This window comes from Chelmon rostratus, chromosome 6 (assembly GCF_017976325.1).
Source record: "Chelmon rostratus isolate fCheRos1 chromosome 6, fCheRos1.pri, whole genome shotgun sequence".
NCBI classification, from domain to species: domain Eukaryota; kingdom Metazoa; phylum Chordata; class Actinopteri; order Chaetodontiformes; family Chaetodontidae; genus Chelmon; species Chelmon rostratus.
The window spans coordinates 26,691,967-26,708,565 of record NC_055663.1 but is presented as its reverse complement, the minus strand read 5'-3'; the positions used below and the strand labels follow the sequence as shown (position 1 = coordinate 26,708,565).

At 42.5% G+C, this 16,599-nt stretch overlaps 1 protein-coding gene across 1 annotated transcript in view; it reads left to right on the top strand.

Moving 5' to 3' along the window:
• Window positions 1–6,136: 6,136 nt before the first annotated feature.
• Window positions 6,137–16,599, top strand: part of eif4g2b (eukaryotic translation initiation factor 4, gamma 2b) — a 43,381-nt gene continuing 32,918 nt past the window's right edge. Inside the window, exon 1 of the mRNA XM_041938707.1 lies at window positions 6,137–6,203. Coding sequence (XP_041794641.1) covers window positions 6,137–6,203 — 67 coding nt within the window. The remainder of the gene's footprint in view (window positions 6,204–16,599) is intronic.

Sequence of the window (16,599 nt, the reverse complement as noted above, 5' to 3'; positions counted from 1 at the left end):
AGATTTCAACGTGTTCCTACAATTCAGGAATTCACTTGGTGATTGCAGCGTCATCTTAACTAATGTAAACAATGAACTACCAAAAGGAGACAAACACTAATAAATGAAGCTTGTTCCAGACTTCTTAATGGCCACCCAAGATTTGTCCAGTCATTCAAACTGGTGTTGCTCATGCTCATTTCCCCTGCTCGGAGAAAAAAATCAATGAATCACAAATTTACATCCGTAACAAAAAGAAGAAAATGGCACAAAAATGGCAACGAGCATGTATGAGCCTAATGCAGCTGTACATGGAAAACACTTACTACCTACACAACTGAGGAGGTGGACTGTCAGTGACCCCCAAAACCACATACAGGACCAACAACAGGTGTATCACATGGCTAACGTTGTGAAACATCACAGCTTTGTCAGGTATGGACACCAAAACTACAGGTACGATACCAAAAAGAGTCGGGACGCTGTGTAAAACATGAATAAAACAGCAGTTTGTTCCAGAGTCCACGCAGTAATCTCCTTTATCCAATCATGTGTTCACAAAGAGGTGAACTTGCTCCATCCTCGCTGTGAACCACTGAGCCTTTCAATCATGATACTATCACCTGTTACCAAGCAACCTGTTTACCTGTGGAATGATCCAAACAGGTGTTTTTGGAGCGTGTTGCTGATTCAGATTCAGAATAAGCAGGTATTTACAAAAATCAATGAAGCTGATGAGCTCAAACATTAAATATCTTGACTTTGTGCTGTTTTCAGTTGAGTTTATGTCAGAAAAGATTAACAAACGATCACATTTTGTTAGATTTTTTTTACACAGCATCCCAACTCTTTTGGAATCAGGGTTGTACTTCGTCAGATTTAGGAAAAGGGCACGATTTGTGCGTAACTCAAAATAAGTCAACACTGACTTCCTGTTTCACATGAGACACGAATAGGTGGTGCGTTGTTTGAAGCATCCATCCACCTTATCTCCTGCAGGGTTTGGGTTGGGGGATGTCCTGAGGGACGGAGAAGTCGCTTGCTACTGGTCACATCCAATGAGAAATTGGCTAATATGAACTCGATGTCAGGACGAATGGCAACTCATTCTGATTATCAGGCCAGTAATAAACAACAGAATCATCCTCAGTCCATTACTACTACTGGAATTAACCCGTTCATCTCTGCAGCCCCACCCAAAGTGCCACCGCTCTACATCCTATTAACTCTGGGTATTCAACACTCAGCCCAGTGCATGAACATTTTGAAGGGCAGGTTGGAGCAGTCAAAGACAGAACGCTCTGATTCTCACCTGTCAGGAAGCAGCGCGTGGTGATTTATGACTCTCCGCACAGAGCGAGAGCAGGAAGTGGGGATTTCATTCCGGCGAGCTCTATGGCGTCTGCCTTTAAACTAATTTCTGCATACTGAGGTACTTTCACTACCTGCGCTTGTGTCATTTTTCTTAATGACTGTTCGGGGGAGGCTGGGTGAGCAAGGCAAACAGGCGCCACTCCACCACAGGAGCCACAGAATAGAATATAATTAAGATGAGGGGAGAGGAAGGGTCGGGTGAAAGACCTCAGTAGGTAACTGAATATTCATTGCAATCACACTAAACAGCTACATGATTAATTGCAGGGCTGGTGTGATTAAAATATGACTGACTTAGTGGAAAATTCAGAGCTTAGTCAAAGGTGGTTAAATCGAGTTTCTCTCGATTAACATATGACACTTCTTTGTTCCGGCTGAGAGAGACAGCTGGCGTTTTGGAAGAGGTCATAAGCGAGCCAAGGTTGGGTACTTGAGAAAAACAATTTTGTCCCGTTGACAAAACCGAAATAAATGATCTCTCAGTCCCACTTTTTATCGCCACAAGGCCTGATCCCGGTAAGCCACAATCTATAATTGACCTCGGGGTATGTGATCAGAGCGGCTGAATGCAGGGATGGCCTGTCTACTGATGCCTGATTGCCCCCGGCGTCGTGTCTCGGCCCAGTTGTGCAGCCAACCAACCTGCGGTTCTGACCCACTTTCTGGCCTCATCCGTCACACTGAGAGTCCTGGAGACTCTGATTCATTCCCTGTGAATCCCATTTATTCCTCCCAGGCCGTTATGTCATCATTACAGACTTACCTGTTCCATCGCGCTGGAAGCAGGCAGGCCACATTTGAATATTTCATTATGGCGCCAATAATACTTTAAATATGGGATGTGATTTACGCAGCTCATGGATGGTGCTCAAATATTTTTCTAACCTGATCACAAAGACCTGGCACTGTTATCATTAACCTCAAAAAAGATAGATGTCTATGCCTGGAATCTGATTCAGATTTTCACCCCAAATCCAGAAAAATACTTCATACCTCATATATCACACAGCAATAACAACAAGGAACTCTGACACAAATGGCCTGCTCTTTATATCGGCGTCTATTTCACACAAGCAGCAAATTATAAGCACCAGGAGGAATATATTTCCTCCTTGGCTCCAAGTGGGAGAAACTGTGTTAATTTTCCCTTCCTCTCCAAATTGATTAGTGGATCAGGGGGCTAATTCAGCCCTTGAGGAGCCGTGCACAGACAGTAGCTCCCCGCGAGCCCCAGAAGAAGTCATCCATAAACCGCACGTCAGCCCTGCTGCTCGCCGACTCCCAATCACCCACCGGCGAGCCCGCGATCCCATTCACACAGCCTGTTGCTAAGGTGCTTCGCGCATTCTCTCCTCAGTAATTAAAAGTAATTGGATGGCGAGGCCTGCTTGAAAAGGGGAAGAGGGGCCGTGGTCATAGCAATCCAACTGGACTCCATCTGGCATTATGGCAACAAAGAGGCATCATCAGCTCTCTTACTGACACTATTTGGCAGATTCAAAAGACAGATTAGTGCTACGAAAAGACATCACTCGTGAGCTCATGATTCAGTGAGGTTTAAAGACAAACACTTCGCTGGAGCAGCTTATTTCATATTTCATTAATGTCTCCATTTGCATGTAAGTGTACTTATGGAACCTCGTCGCACTCCATATAATAGCTGTGTGTGAAGTGTGAGGTGCATTTAAAGAAATAAATAACAAAAAATGAATCACACCTTAACATCCAGTATGTCTGCAGAAATGATTCAAAGGGACACAAGGCAAAAAAAAAAAAAAAAAAAAAAAATCAAATACAAGAAACAAATCATTGGAGATACATTTCCTGATTCATTGTGTTTAAGTCTTTAAACTTGTCAGTGTTAACATTCATTTGGGGTCCTGCTTCTGGCCCATATTCACTCTGCTTTCAGACTCCTGAAGGAAACACCTGGATCTTCACATGTAGCTGCTAAATGCTGGGTTCATCAGAGCTTTTTCACTGAAAACAACCGGAAGTGAAACTGATGAAAGCAGTGAGAGCCGACTGAACAGGAACACTGATGACTTTAAAGCCAAAACCGACTCCTATTCGCATGGTCATTTGACCCTCAATAATAAAGCTTTAAGTTTGCTTTTAACCAGTTTTATCTGAGTGCTTTAACTGAATTATTGCTATAAAAAAAAGGGCTCAATTAAAAAAGTTTTGCACCTTGTTTTCTGTCCATGAAGACACTGTGAAGTAGGTCTTGCAATAACTCAGAACAACTCAGAAAATGCTGCCACAGTCACAGAATGTGAAGCGAGAAACGGTGATTATCACTGAAAAAACAAAAGTTAGAGCTCTGTGGATTTTGTATACTTGATAGTTTGGGGATTATAATCTCGATTAGCTGACAACTATTGTTCCTCAACACAACGAGCTAGCTTTCTAGGTAATTAAGCGAACCATTTGGGTGCGATAAACTCAGAAATTGATGCAGTTTTTTGCTACTTCAGGTGACATTAAACAGGTTTTGGCCCAGTGTCACCGGCACTCGAGCTGTGTCACCGTGAACCCCGCTTGCATCAGCAGACATCCCATCATGCCTTGGAGTTACTCACTTTTCATTACCAATGAATGGAGGCAAACTGTTCTGTGCCTCTTGAAATCGCGTCCGTCTTGCTGCTCGCCTCCTGCGGTATTAACACACGGAGCCGGCCTGGGCTTCCATACTTTTCATTATCTCCTGATTTACACGTCTCTCTGCATTAGCAGCGTGATACTCGTGCATAACAAGCAGAGTTACTGACTCCCAAACAGCATTAGGCAGGGAGGACGAAGGGGAGCAGGGAGGTGTGTGTGTGTGTGTGTGTGTGGTTGTTATTAAAGAGCAATGTCACAGCTCCTGGCTATTGTGAGGATATAGCATGACTGTAAAGGTAGATGTTGCAGGAGGCGATTTGAGGTGCTTAATGACCCAGGAGTTGCATGATTAATGGAACGGTTTACACGATATTTCTCCAACTTCGGGGCCGAGCGCTGGTGGAAAGCCTGGGCATGTCATCTTTTAAGAGCCCCCCGCTCAAGGTCGGCCGAGCCTGGAAGAGAGCCCACAGAGACGACAGGGCTATTAGTGGAGTTTCTTTTCCATTCTGGACTGCTCACCAACACACACACCTACACGGTGAGGTGCATGCACATACGTAAACACACATACACACACACACATGCGTTCACATGCATGAGTAAGTGTAAGCACACACATCTCTGCACGCAGACATTTACACCAGGGACCACCCCAGCATTGCAGAGACCTCTGGGATTCCTGTAACCTGCTTTGAGGAAGCAGAACTCACATCCCTTGTTAGGCGCTGAGAGCCAGAGGATGATCGAGTGCCGCTATGATGAGATTGAGCAGCATCCAGGCCTTGCTGCTCATTTACCCCACCACTATGAAATGCCCCATATACCATAAGCACGGGCACGCACGCACACGCTTGCGCTTTACCCCCGCTTCCTTTATTTCTTCTGTTCTCTCAGTCCGCACAACAGCAATCAAAGCCGCTGCAGATGTTTCCAATACTGAATTTTACGCACCGGGGAGATCTGATTCAAGAGCTGCAGCAGCTTGGAAAACGACTTCTCCGCCGCCCTTTCGTGGAAAAGTTAGACGATGCTGCTGTTGATCCCGTTAAATGTGATTGATCCGAGTGAGTTTTTATTAGCAGAGGAAGGTGAAATGATCAGAGCGATAAAGCAAACTCCTGTACGTGTTTTGTCAGTTTCCTCGTCTTTCAGGCCTCTCAGGGACCGGGAGGTTTAACACCTTTTCCGGAGCCACTGAAGCAGCTACCACGATGGTACAAGGGGAGTGATTATGAATGCAAATTCCCAATAAATGCCTGCTAGGTTTGTTGAAAGGTTGTCCACAGGAATTTAAAAAAAAATGATAAAACCTTGTGTGCCATGATTACGTTTTAAAGCAGTCAGGAATGAAAAATTCATAACTTATTCAAGCAAACAAAAATTACGTCAGAGTGTGAGCCCACAGGGTTCTGGTCTGTTAGGAAATGCAGATATGAATCAGAGGGAATTTTAAGATGAGTCTCATTGCATGTTTGTGGCACGATTATACAGAATGGGTTTATGTAGATGAATTTGATCATATTTTTATAAATTAGTGTATGTAGGTGAATTACTAAAGTGAATGTTACGTACAGTTTTATCTTAATATTGGGCGGAAGTGAGGTGATATCTGCAGCTATCTTTTAATGTATATATTATAGATTGAAATTTAATTCTATAATTGATGCTTTCTTGCTACCAGAAGTCTTTTTTTTCATGATTTGACAGTGTCTTGCAATCTCGTGTGGACTGGACCAAACCTTTTGCATTAAATGAACATTTTTTTCTTGACTTAAAGTTTTGGTAAACACAAAATGCACATTCTAGTTTTGTTATCTTTCAACCAATAAGCTGACGAGACCTTTTTCATAAGAGTACATTTGTAGCGAGATGAGAAACTGGATCTGACTTGGTAGCTCATTTGTTAAAGTGTGTGTGTGTGTGTGTGTGTGTGTGTGTGTGCTGAAATCAGTTTGACCTTTGGCATAGTGGTGGGAATGAAGATAATGATTCTCAGCAGGGAGCCCCCGGTGTTCATCACGACTTCCTCTCACTTTACCATGGAGCGTAAACACAGCTCCGCTCAGATGGAAATTAACTGGAATGAGGCAGTGAACTGCGACAAGCTCATGTAATTGACAGGCTGAACTCTGGAGAGAGCAAAAGTGAAGTAAACTAAGTGTCACTAACGACAGGAATGGCTGTCAAAAAACAAGGCAGCATCCTCCTGTCCACTGAGGAGGTCTTTCCCTTCGGGCTCGCAGGTCAGAGGAGAAACTCTTGAGATGTTTAGAAGTTTCATCACAGTTCCACAACAAACTCTAATAGAACGAAACGCCACAGTGAAGTCAGGCAGCTTCATAACAGTCATCAGAACAGATGTTTCATCACCTTGGCCAATCATCAGCCGGATCAGACGAGATGATGTCATGAGTGAGTCGTGTTTTTGTGTTCCTCGACATGAAAGTCTCCTGGAAGTGCATCAACCGTGCTTCTGTCTTCACATCCTGAGCCAGCGTAGTGATGGATGACCAGAGTCTGATTACTTTAATGTGCCTGTGGGGAACTTAGAAACACAGAAATATAGAAAATACAATTCACAGACAGGATATTCTGGAAAAGATGCTGCACTAGAAGTGTAGTTTTTACTTCTTTTTTTTTTCTTTTTGGACATTTTCACACATAATCTTTAGCCAATCATCTTTCCTCCCATTTTCATTGTGGTCAGTTGCTCTCTGAATATGTTTTCGCTCCTGTCAAGCATTGCACAACGCATCACTTCCCTCGTCACCACCAGAATCTTCAGATCCAGCTGTGAGGTTCCATTTTATAGCAATTGCAATTTTTAAGAAATACAACATTTTAAAGTCCGCTTAAAGTTGTTAATTTGGCTGCTGATCTTTTTTTTTTTTAGAAAGGATAAAAGACGACTCCAGTCAAAGGACCTGTGGTTGGAGGATCGCCTCCCACAGGCTGGAAAGGTGAGCGTTTGTAGCACAAACACAAAAGACTGACTCTCAGTATTCAGAGCATTGCTTTACAAGACACCGCGGATTCAGATTTGTGGGAGTCTGCTACTAGAGAACACTAATAAGAATCGACTAGACACCGAACACTGACCAGTTTAATGAGTTTCTGCCTCTTGAAAATGCATCAGCTGTGCGTCTGTCTTACATGGAACTATTTCACATCCTCAGCCAGAGAAAAGGAACATGTCCCTCAATTATTATTAGTTTGCTCACTGGCCATGCAACCTTTAACCAGCTCAAGTACACTATTAGAACTGCACTACCTGTCACTTGTGTTACCATAATTATCCCATTCATCTCTAAATTCTACACATTTCTCTTTGAGTTGGCGCCCAAGCCGCATCCTGCATCAGCAACCAAACTGTTGTCGTCTCCTCCTGAGCTGCTCTCCAGACCGAAGCCTGAGTGAAATGCTCAGTGGTTTACGAAGAGAGGTGGATGTCAGAGGTCTGTCCGTTTGTACTCCCCCTCCTCACAGTCTGCGCGAGAAGAGAGAGGAGGCGAAAAAGGCCGATTGCTTGGAGGAGCAATGAGGCCTTGGAGGGGAAAGAGCTCGGTCCAGTCAAGAGGTTAGTTCTCTCCTCTTATTCTGCTCTTTTAATGGAGTCTAACCAAATTCTCGCTCCCCCTCTCAAGACGTCTCATATCAGAGTGCTTCAAGCCAAGCCGCACTTTCAATTCACTGAGCACGGCATTGATAGATACTCTCCATACCTCTATTTCTACCACCTCGAAATACAGCAAGGATGAGGGAACTCATATCTAAACAGAAGTTTGAAAAATGAATCCGCTCCTTTATCTCTAATAGGTTGAGCTACTATAATGGGCTTTTTTTAATGTCTCTCTAAAAAAAACCTCTCAGACATTTCATTTAAAATGCTGCAGCTAACAAACCGAACAAAGCCTCCAAGAAAGTTAAGCACATCACTGAAATGTAGTTCTCAGATCCGGGACCGGCTGTCAGTCTGTCAGAGAATCGATTTTACAATACTGCCATCTGTATAGAAATCATTAAATGGCTCAAGTCCAAAATATATTTTTGATCTGTTGCTACAGCATCAACCCAGCAGACCTCTGAGGGTCAGCCCGTTCTGATTGTGAAGCTGCTGTGATTGCTGAAGCTGGTCTAGAGGTCTAGAACAACCTCCAAAAGAACAGACTCACTTTTCTTTGTTGTTGTTTCCTGGGATTTTGGAAAAAATGTTGAATTTCCCAGAGAATAAGAATGAAGCTGCCTGGTGCGCTGGCCAACAGCGGCAAACCTGCTGCAACAAAACATTTCCATTAGGAGAAACATCCTGCAGCTTCAGAAATGATGCTAATTCAAAAACACATTTGCAAATCCCAAACAAATACAACAACGGAAATGTGATGCAGAATGCCAAAGCAAATGCATTAACAGTTAACAGTTCAAAGTGTAAAAGACACAAACTCTGAAAAGTAATGCAACAGAAAAACTCTGCTTATCAGGAAAGTTCTTCAGGCCTGTAGGGGGAGCTCTAAGCAGAACAGCTTTGTTTTCAACCAGTGAGAGAGAGACCAGATAATAATAGTGTTTGTTTTTGAGTGGGGTAAAGAGGTGCCGTGACATGAAAAGGTGTTGTTTAGATTCCCCCTTGTTGCATTTAGTGTTGCTTCAAATATGACCACTGTGTCTCCATCAAACCACCACCATTAAAAACAGTTCACTTATACTGTTTAATTTTCTTGTGTTTCCTTTTGGTCTGTTGTTGTCACCTGTAAATCTCTTTAAATGACCCTCAGTGTATGTATCTTGCCTGTTACTCCCTCTAATAGTAATAACTTAAACCTGCATGTTTTGGGGCTGCGGGAGGAAACACACACCTGGAGAAAACCCACATCGACAGGCTCAGATGGCCAGCAGGTTTAAATGCAGAACCCTCTAACAGCAGCACAGCCTACTACTTAAATTAGAAGCATGCAAGCCTTTTTTTCACAGTAACACCATAGTAGCTTTAACCTTCCCTGTGGGCATCAATAAAATTTAATTCTACATCTTAAATCCAAGTGCAGGGCTTAGTGCATTAACAGTCATATTTTTAGAATTTACCTTGTACCCCCAAAAAACAGCTAAGATAAAGACCTCTCCTGTGGCAATCTTCCTCATTACATAAATGACTGTAAGAATCATGCATGGCTCTCTACACTGTGGCATTACTCAACCATGCTGGAGGCATATCCTGTTCATTTTAATGCACGCCAGCCAGCAACCAGCGGCCCAATCTACTCAGGAGAAAATTACAAAGCCCAATCAATACAAATGTGTCCTACAAAGTTAAATACCAGCTCGTCTGATGAACAGCCACTTCTCCCTGTCATACCGCACGGAGGCAATTGAGCACTACAAATTGCTTTATAGGGATAGCAGAGGGGGGCAAGGCTTCATGGGACGAAAACTCAAAATGTTTGTCCCTTTTTTTTTTTTTTAAATCCGTAGCACTCCACAGTTTTCCTGTCTGATTCCTCCTCTGCTGTTGCTCACTCAAACCTTGTTGCAGCAGTGAGTCATTTCAGCTATTTCAGTGACTTAATTTGGTGACATACAAATGTTACAGTGCAAAAAACTACAGGAGGATGTGCGCTATTTATCTGACTACCAGCCTAGGAACGTGTGCCAATATGAACACAAATAAGGGCTTGTAAAAAAGGTGTTCTCAAAGAGTTTCTCAGCCTGCAGTTGTATATATCACCTTTTGTGTGCACATGTCTTAATGTGTGGATTTGTAAAATTTGTGAATGTGTAATAAAGTTTTGCAGCTGTTTAAATATTTTGTGGATGTGGAATTAAAATTTGTGCGGGAATATTTTAAGTCTAAGTGAATGTCCTATTTGGATATATGACACTGAAGTATACTTGCCAGACGCTACGAGTTACGTATTCAGCCCTGTTTTCACACCTGAGCTGAAAGGCTAATTAGAATGTTGCCAGCTGACAAGCCAATCACCATTGCCCACTGAACATCCAATCAGAGGAAGCCAAACTGGTTCCCATAAAGTTTAGGAATATATAATGTTTGATTGGCTTTTTGCTTGTTGACATGAATGAACGATGCATTTACAGTGATGTTCTAAGTGGTTTCACAATAATTCATTTACTAAATTACTAGCTAAGTATGAGCTGACACCTCTGTCTTTAAAAATGTATTTAAGTGTAATTCATTAGCACGAAATATAAAAGGTTTTTAAGGTTTGCTTCTGTTTCATTAGGTTCACCTGATGAAGCAATGGAACAAAGGCAGGAGTTGGAGGACCTGGTCTTTAGCCTTCACATCCAAACACATCTTTTTTTTTGCTTGTTTCCTCAAGTTCACTTGAATGATCTGCATCCAGGATTGTGTACTGGTCCGGGGCAATGAGGACTGGAATAGCCACTGCATGAAAAGAGGTCATTGGGCCTGGCCCCGTGCATCAGCTGCGATGAGTTCTTCGTGTTTTGAATTCAAGCGGCTGCAGGCACCGACTGCACAGCGTTAAGATACGAGAGCCCAGAGGCAATTATCCTCCACTCTGAGACGTTCTCCACGTACAAGAGCTACTGTGTATCACCTTCAAAGCTTTAAGTGGAGTCGCACCCTGTGGTGCAATTACTTTTGCATCCAAATGAACCGCTGGTCAGTCTCTGACAAGGAGCTGACAAGGCAGTCAGGAACCTTTGAGTTACTGCAGCCGGGGGATGAGGTTACGGCAGACAAGGACTTCCTCGTGGAGAGGCTATTGGAGACATGGATCATTCCGCCGTCCCAGCACCAGAGCCAGTTCAGCAGGGGGAACCTGAGAGGACCCAGGCCACAGCCAGTGTCTGTGTCTCATCAAACATGCAATTAGACGGATAAAAGTGTACTGCGGTTGGGATTCACGAGTTTCCCTCACCTTGGCAGGCACAGCAAATCAGATATGGTCCTACTGTGGCACGATGGTGAGTTACCAGGGTCGTCTGGATGGTGAATGCTGGGTAGAGTGAGCAGTCTGCTATTCTCCATTCTCTGCAGTCTCCCTTTAAAATGTGTGCAGGTAAATGGCAGGAAAATTATGTCTTGATCTTTCTATATTCTGTCAGTGGTGTCAGTGGGTACATCACTTCAGAGGTCTGGAAACAGGCTAACAAAATAGCAGATGTAAGAACGTCAGGCTAGTTTTCCACCAAAATGTGGTCCACTACCATTAAGCTTAAAGAGATATCCAGCTCGTGGTGCTGACTTCCCAGTCGGATGCCATTAAACCAATGCAGAAGAACAAGGCACAACAAGATGATGCGATTAAATGAGTGCCAGTCAAGCCTCAAACAGTGGAAAACAGCATAGAAAACATGATGGATTTATGCCATTTATGTTTGTTTCATGCATTAATGTGAGGATCATTCCAGTCTCCTCCTCACTCCACAGTTTTGTGTCTCTTCAGTGGAGCCGAACCCTCATTGGATGTCGAAATCTCACACTTCCTATACGTCATGATTCATTTGCCCAGTCTGCTTTTATTGTACATATTTTTTACATTTCGCTGAGAGCAATGGCCTGATCACATTCACACAGGTGCGCATTCACACCTGGAGGACGCTCAGTGCAACCACAGCCAGCAACAGTGCAACCTCTAACCCCCTCTCTAACTTCTTCTTTAAGAAGTCGCAATTTGCTTTCATTGATTAGCAACACCAACTTTTCCACTTCAACCAAACCTAATAGTTTTTATTGCAATATACTGTATAATTTTGAGTCAAGTTTTTGGCATTTCCACTCACATTATGATGATGTGCAAAGTGAAAAATGAATTGCACTAGTGGGCAGCACTGCCCCCCCTCCACCCACCAGGTTTAAATAAAATATAACAGTTTCCTCTTGACTGATTGATTGAATTTGATTTATATGATGTATTAAATACACCACAGTGGGTCGATACACTGACAGCCCAGCAGTAGTTACAATTACTAGATTACTACTGGATAAAAAGACAACAAAGGCTAATGGTTTATTTCCACATGGTCCTCCGTCAACTCTCTGACAGAAGTTTAAACTAAGGCCTTTAGCTCAGTTGCTCTTAATCCTGATTGGCAGGACCAAGAATATCATCTATTAATTAATGTACCTAGCATGTACATTGTACATGTACATCCTATGTAACTAGCTCAAGGGAAGTAACTTTTATTTCTACTACCTGAACAAAATCACTAAAAGTACCTTAATCAATCATATATACTTTCAGACTTTTTCAGGTTTTTCCTATTTGCGATCACCCAATGATTATGAATAGCACTAATAGAGTATAGAGAATGGATGAATGGTTGGATATAGTATTATTAAGGATACAGTATATAGTAGTATACAACATTTGCCCACTCACAGCAGAGAGAAGAAGCGATATATGAGTGGATAGTTAAAATGTATGAGTGTTGGCATCAGCTCAGCAGTGCTAATGGATTGCCGGCACTTTATGAATCCATGCATTAACCTTAATCCCCACAGTCTGAAACATCTTTTCCACTTTTGAGAAAATCAGCAACAAGCGTCAAAGTGTGTTGGCTGCTATGTTATGTACTTTTTTTACTTGCCAAAACTGTTTTTGTGAACAAGGCCAAAAGTATGTGGACACGTTGAAGTGAAATAAGATGCTGAATATGCTCCTCTCTTACGGGGAAGCCTCGCCCGATGCATGGATAACAGCCTCAGATCGAAACGACACAAAAGGCCGCATGCTTTTGGCCTTGTGCCTCTTCTGTGGGGGTAGACGGGCTGAACTGCAGCTCTGTTTTTATGTAGCACTGTTTGCTGCTGGTTTACCGTTGTTGTGTGGATGCATGGGGTACTGCGATGTTTGACAGGATGTCATTTTATTTAAGGTGCATTGACTTTTTTTCCCCCCCTCGTGTGTTTTTATTGATGTTGAAATATGTCATTAAAGAACATCAAAAGCTGAGGACTAAAAAAACGTATCTGGTCAGTGCTTCCTTTTGTGAGTGTGCCTCTTGTCATTCCTCACTGCACCCACTCCCACCCCCTCACGAACAGCCCTTAAACTTCTCTCTCGATAAACCTGCACTCAGATGAAGGCAGAGGATAAATGAAGAGGCTGCAGTTTGTGAGTAGAACAAAAATTCATTCTGGAGTTTGTGTATTGCTAAGTGTGTCAGTGTTGAGTAAAAAATTGTTTCAAAGTGAAGCAATTTTTTTAGAGAATCAAAATCTTTACCTTCAGATATAAAAGTAAATGGTATTTCTGCAGCGTTTGGGGTGTTTCTGTGTTGATTCCTGGGGAGCAGTAGGAGGAGCTCAGGGGTTTAATGTGCACCAGGGCCACAACTGTGAAGCATCAATAAGTGGCTGGACAGTAAAGCCCTCTTGGGTGTGAGATTGGCTCTATTGATTAGTTTCTCTGAAGATAACATCCTCACTTGTGGACCTGTCCAGAATCTGAAATTTAGATAGTCAGACCCTGTTTTGCTCCCTAATCTTTCCTGCGGAAGACGTGCATGTATGCATGATCACCATAAAAACACCTCTGCACATGTCTGTGAAGTAAAATGTCTGATTTGCAAAGGAGGTAAAATGCACTCCACAGATCTCATTGAAATGCTTTTTAGGCTGGTCAAATGTGTGTTCCAAACCGTGGTGGGCGAGTGTCTCAACAGAGGTGAAATACACTGCTGAGTATTGATCGGAGACCATGTGATTCAACTCCTCTCCCTGCGGACTCCGCTCCCTCATAGTCTGTATCCGCCTGCATCGATTGGCTGCTGCAGGCAAGCTGGACCTGCACAATAACGTGGTCAACCAGATGTCTGCTGCAGAGGAGCCTTCCCACTTAGCCTTTAACCCTAATTGGTGTGCCTTTGAGTTTCATTGCCAGTTATTTGTGCTTTTGATTGGATGTCCGTGAGTGCAGACATGGGCTGTAATTTATCAGATGCTGTTTTGCAAGTGTTGCTGATATCAATAAAATGACTGGGAGACTTTAATAAAGCTTTGAACAAATGTTAGCAGCTATGAATATAATGCAATAACTTTGTCTCATGTGTTAATTTATTTATTCACAAGAGTTCCACATTTAAAATGTTTGTGATATGAAACTTCTGTAAGAATCAATAAGCTATTGTTTCTGGATTTCATAAACTTATCATGAAATCTAATGAACATTTATTTTGGTCTTATTGATTGCAATGAAATAAAGCTAAAACTCCTTATTGATCACAGAGGCTGATATAAATTTCTGGAGTCCATGCTCACCACACCAGTCAGTGTTTTATAGCGGCTGAGTCAACAAACACCTTGAACGTGTTGTGCATGCAGTGCAGGAGGTTTGGTTGTGTCTATAGCAGGAAACATATATTTGGTACATATTTAGGGCATTTCTTAAATGTTTTTCTTTATGCAGCATTGTATTCATCAGTACTGATGATTCATCTAACGGTCACATCCAAAGCTCTTACTTCCATAGCAATCATTCTCATTGTTCACATTAACCTAAAGTTGAAGAGACCTCTTTCACAGCAGACATGTTTGCTTGTCAAACACAGGTGTAGCTAGTCGCATATTTTTTTCTGCATTACAGTAATTGTAAATCAGTAATCATGTTATTTTCTGCTGTAACAATGAAAGTATAACAGTGAAAATTTCTGTTGTAAAAAAAAAAATCCAATGCTATCAAGATCAGATTTGCCATTTGTGTCCAGACTCAGTATGAACACTGGAGGAATTGAATGAAAGGTATTGAAGGATAACTTTCGTTTTTTACAACCTGGACCTTATTTGTAGCATTAAATACGCCCATTTACTCACCCAGACAACTTTGGTGGCATTTGGAGTCGTTTTGAAGAAATTAGCCCCAGAGGAGCGGCGCGTATATCCGTATAATGCGAGTACTCGGGGCATCAATGCGCAGCCTCTATATAACGCATAATCTGCGGTGAAACTTGTTCATATTCCAATATTTTGTTCTGATATGCTGGTGCTATTCCCCTCTGAGCCGGCGGTCGGCCAGTTTAGCTGTAGTTTGGCACAGCTATGGTTCGTTATTGCGTATTCGTAGCCGACCGCCGCACAGTTAGCCGTGTTGTGGCTGGCTGCTCGCAGCGCCCGGCGTTCGGTAATGACGTCATCCACGTCAGAAGTAGTTGTCTAGAGACGCCGGATGTTGATAACATGCCACCACGGGCTCAGAGGGGAATAGCACCAGCATATCATAACAAAATATTGGAATATGAACGAGTTTCGCCGCAGATTATGCGTTTATAGAGGCTACGCACGGGTGCCCCGAGTACTCGCATTATACGGATATACGCGCCGCTCCTCTGAGGCTAATTTCTTCAAAACGACTCCAAATGCCACCAAAGTTGTCTGGGTGAGTAAATGGGCGTATTTAATGCTACAAATAAGGTCCAGGTTGTAAAAAACGAAAGTTATCCTTTAAGTGTATTTTTTGGTGAAATGAAAGTTCTCACTATATTGACATGCATGATTCCAGTGAATGATTCCAGCGAGAAACATGCCGTCTTCACTTGGAGACTATTTTTACAGAGGAGAACAGAGGACTGATAGAGACCATCATCACATGGTGCAGCAACAATCACCTGAAGCTCAGCAGAACCAATCAGCTTGCGGTGAACTACCGTGCTGGCAAAACCGTGGATGCTTCGCACACATCTTTAACCTGGGAGCACAGAAGATCAATACAATCACCGATTCAGTATCTGACCAAATGTGAACTGCGGTCACAATCTCCCCTTCTGTACCTGAGTTATGGTGCTGAATAATGGCAGAACATTATGAGGTCGCCGTGAAGCTGACCTTTGACCTTTTAGATATAAAACGTCATCACTTCATTTTATCTGATAAGACTGTGTCTGTCTGTGTGAAATGTTGGCATAATTAGCGTATGAATTCTTGAGTTATGACCAAAAACTTGTTTTGTGAGATCACAGCGACCTTGATCTTTGACCTTTGATCAGCAAATTTTAATCAGTCCCATGAGTCCAAGTGAGCCAAGTTAAAAGAAATTCCATGAAGACGTTACTGAGATATTGCGCTGGCAAGAATGGGACGGACGGACAACCTGAGAACAGAATACCTTCAGGCACAGCCGGCGCGGAGGAATAAAAAAGACCCAGGCTACAATTAACCAAATTCATCCTTTAATAGACATCTGTGTTGTTGTTGTACTCTGCTGCTTTTCTTGGCTTCACACCCGTTTGACAATCTACAGTTTGTGGCTGTGTGATCGTCAGTCATTAGCATTCCATCTGATGCACATCCAAGAGCTGATCCTCATTTAATTTGCTTCCCAGCTTTATCTGAAGCAGCAGAGATAATGCAAACATTTTCGCTTTGTTAATTGAAATCCTGATTAATTAACAGACTGCCTGACTCAGTGTGATTTGATTTTTTTTTTAAAAGTTCACATCAGACAATGCAAACTATATATACACAGACATATATATATATGCGTATATATATATACATAAAGCAGAATCTGAAGCCATCGTTTGTTTTCATCTTTCAAAACCTGAGAGGCTTCACTGAAATATGGATCAGTCTCGTTTTTTAAAACGTTTTCTGTGTACTGTGGGGAAAACTACTGTAAAACAAATGCCAATGGATCCTTTGTATTCACATACCCAGAGGGA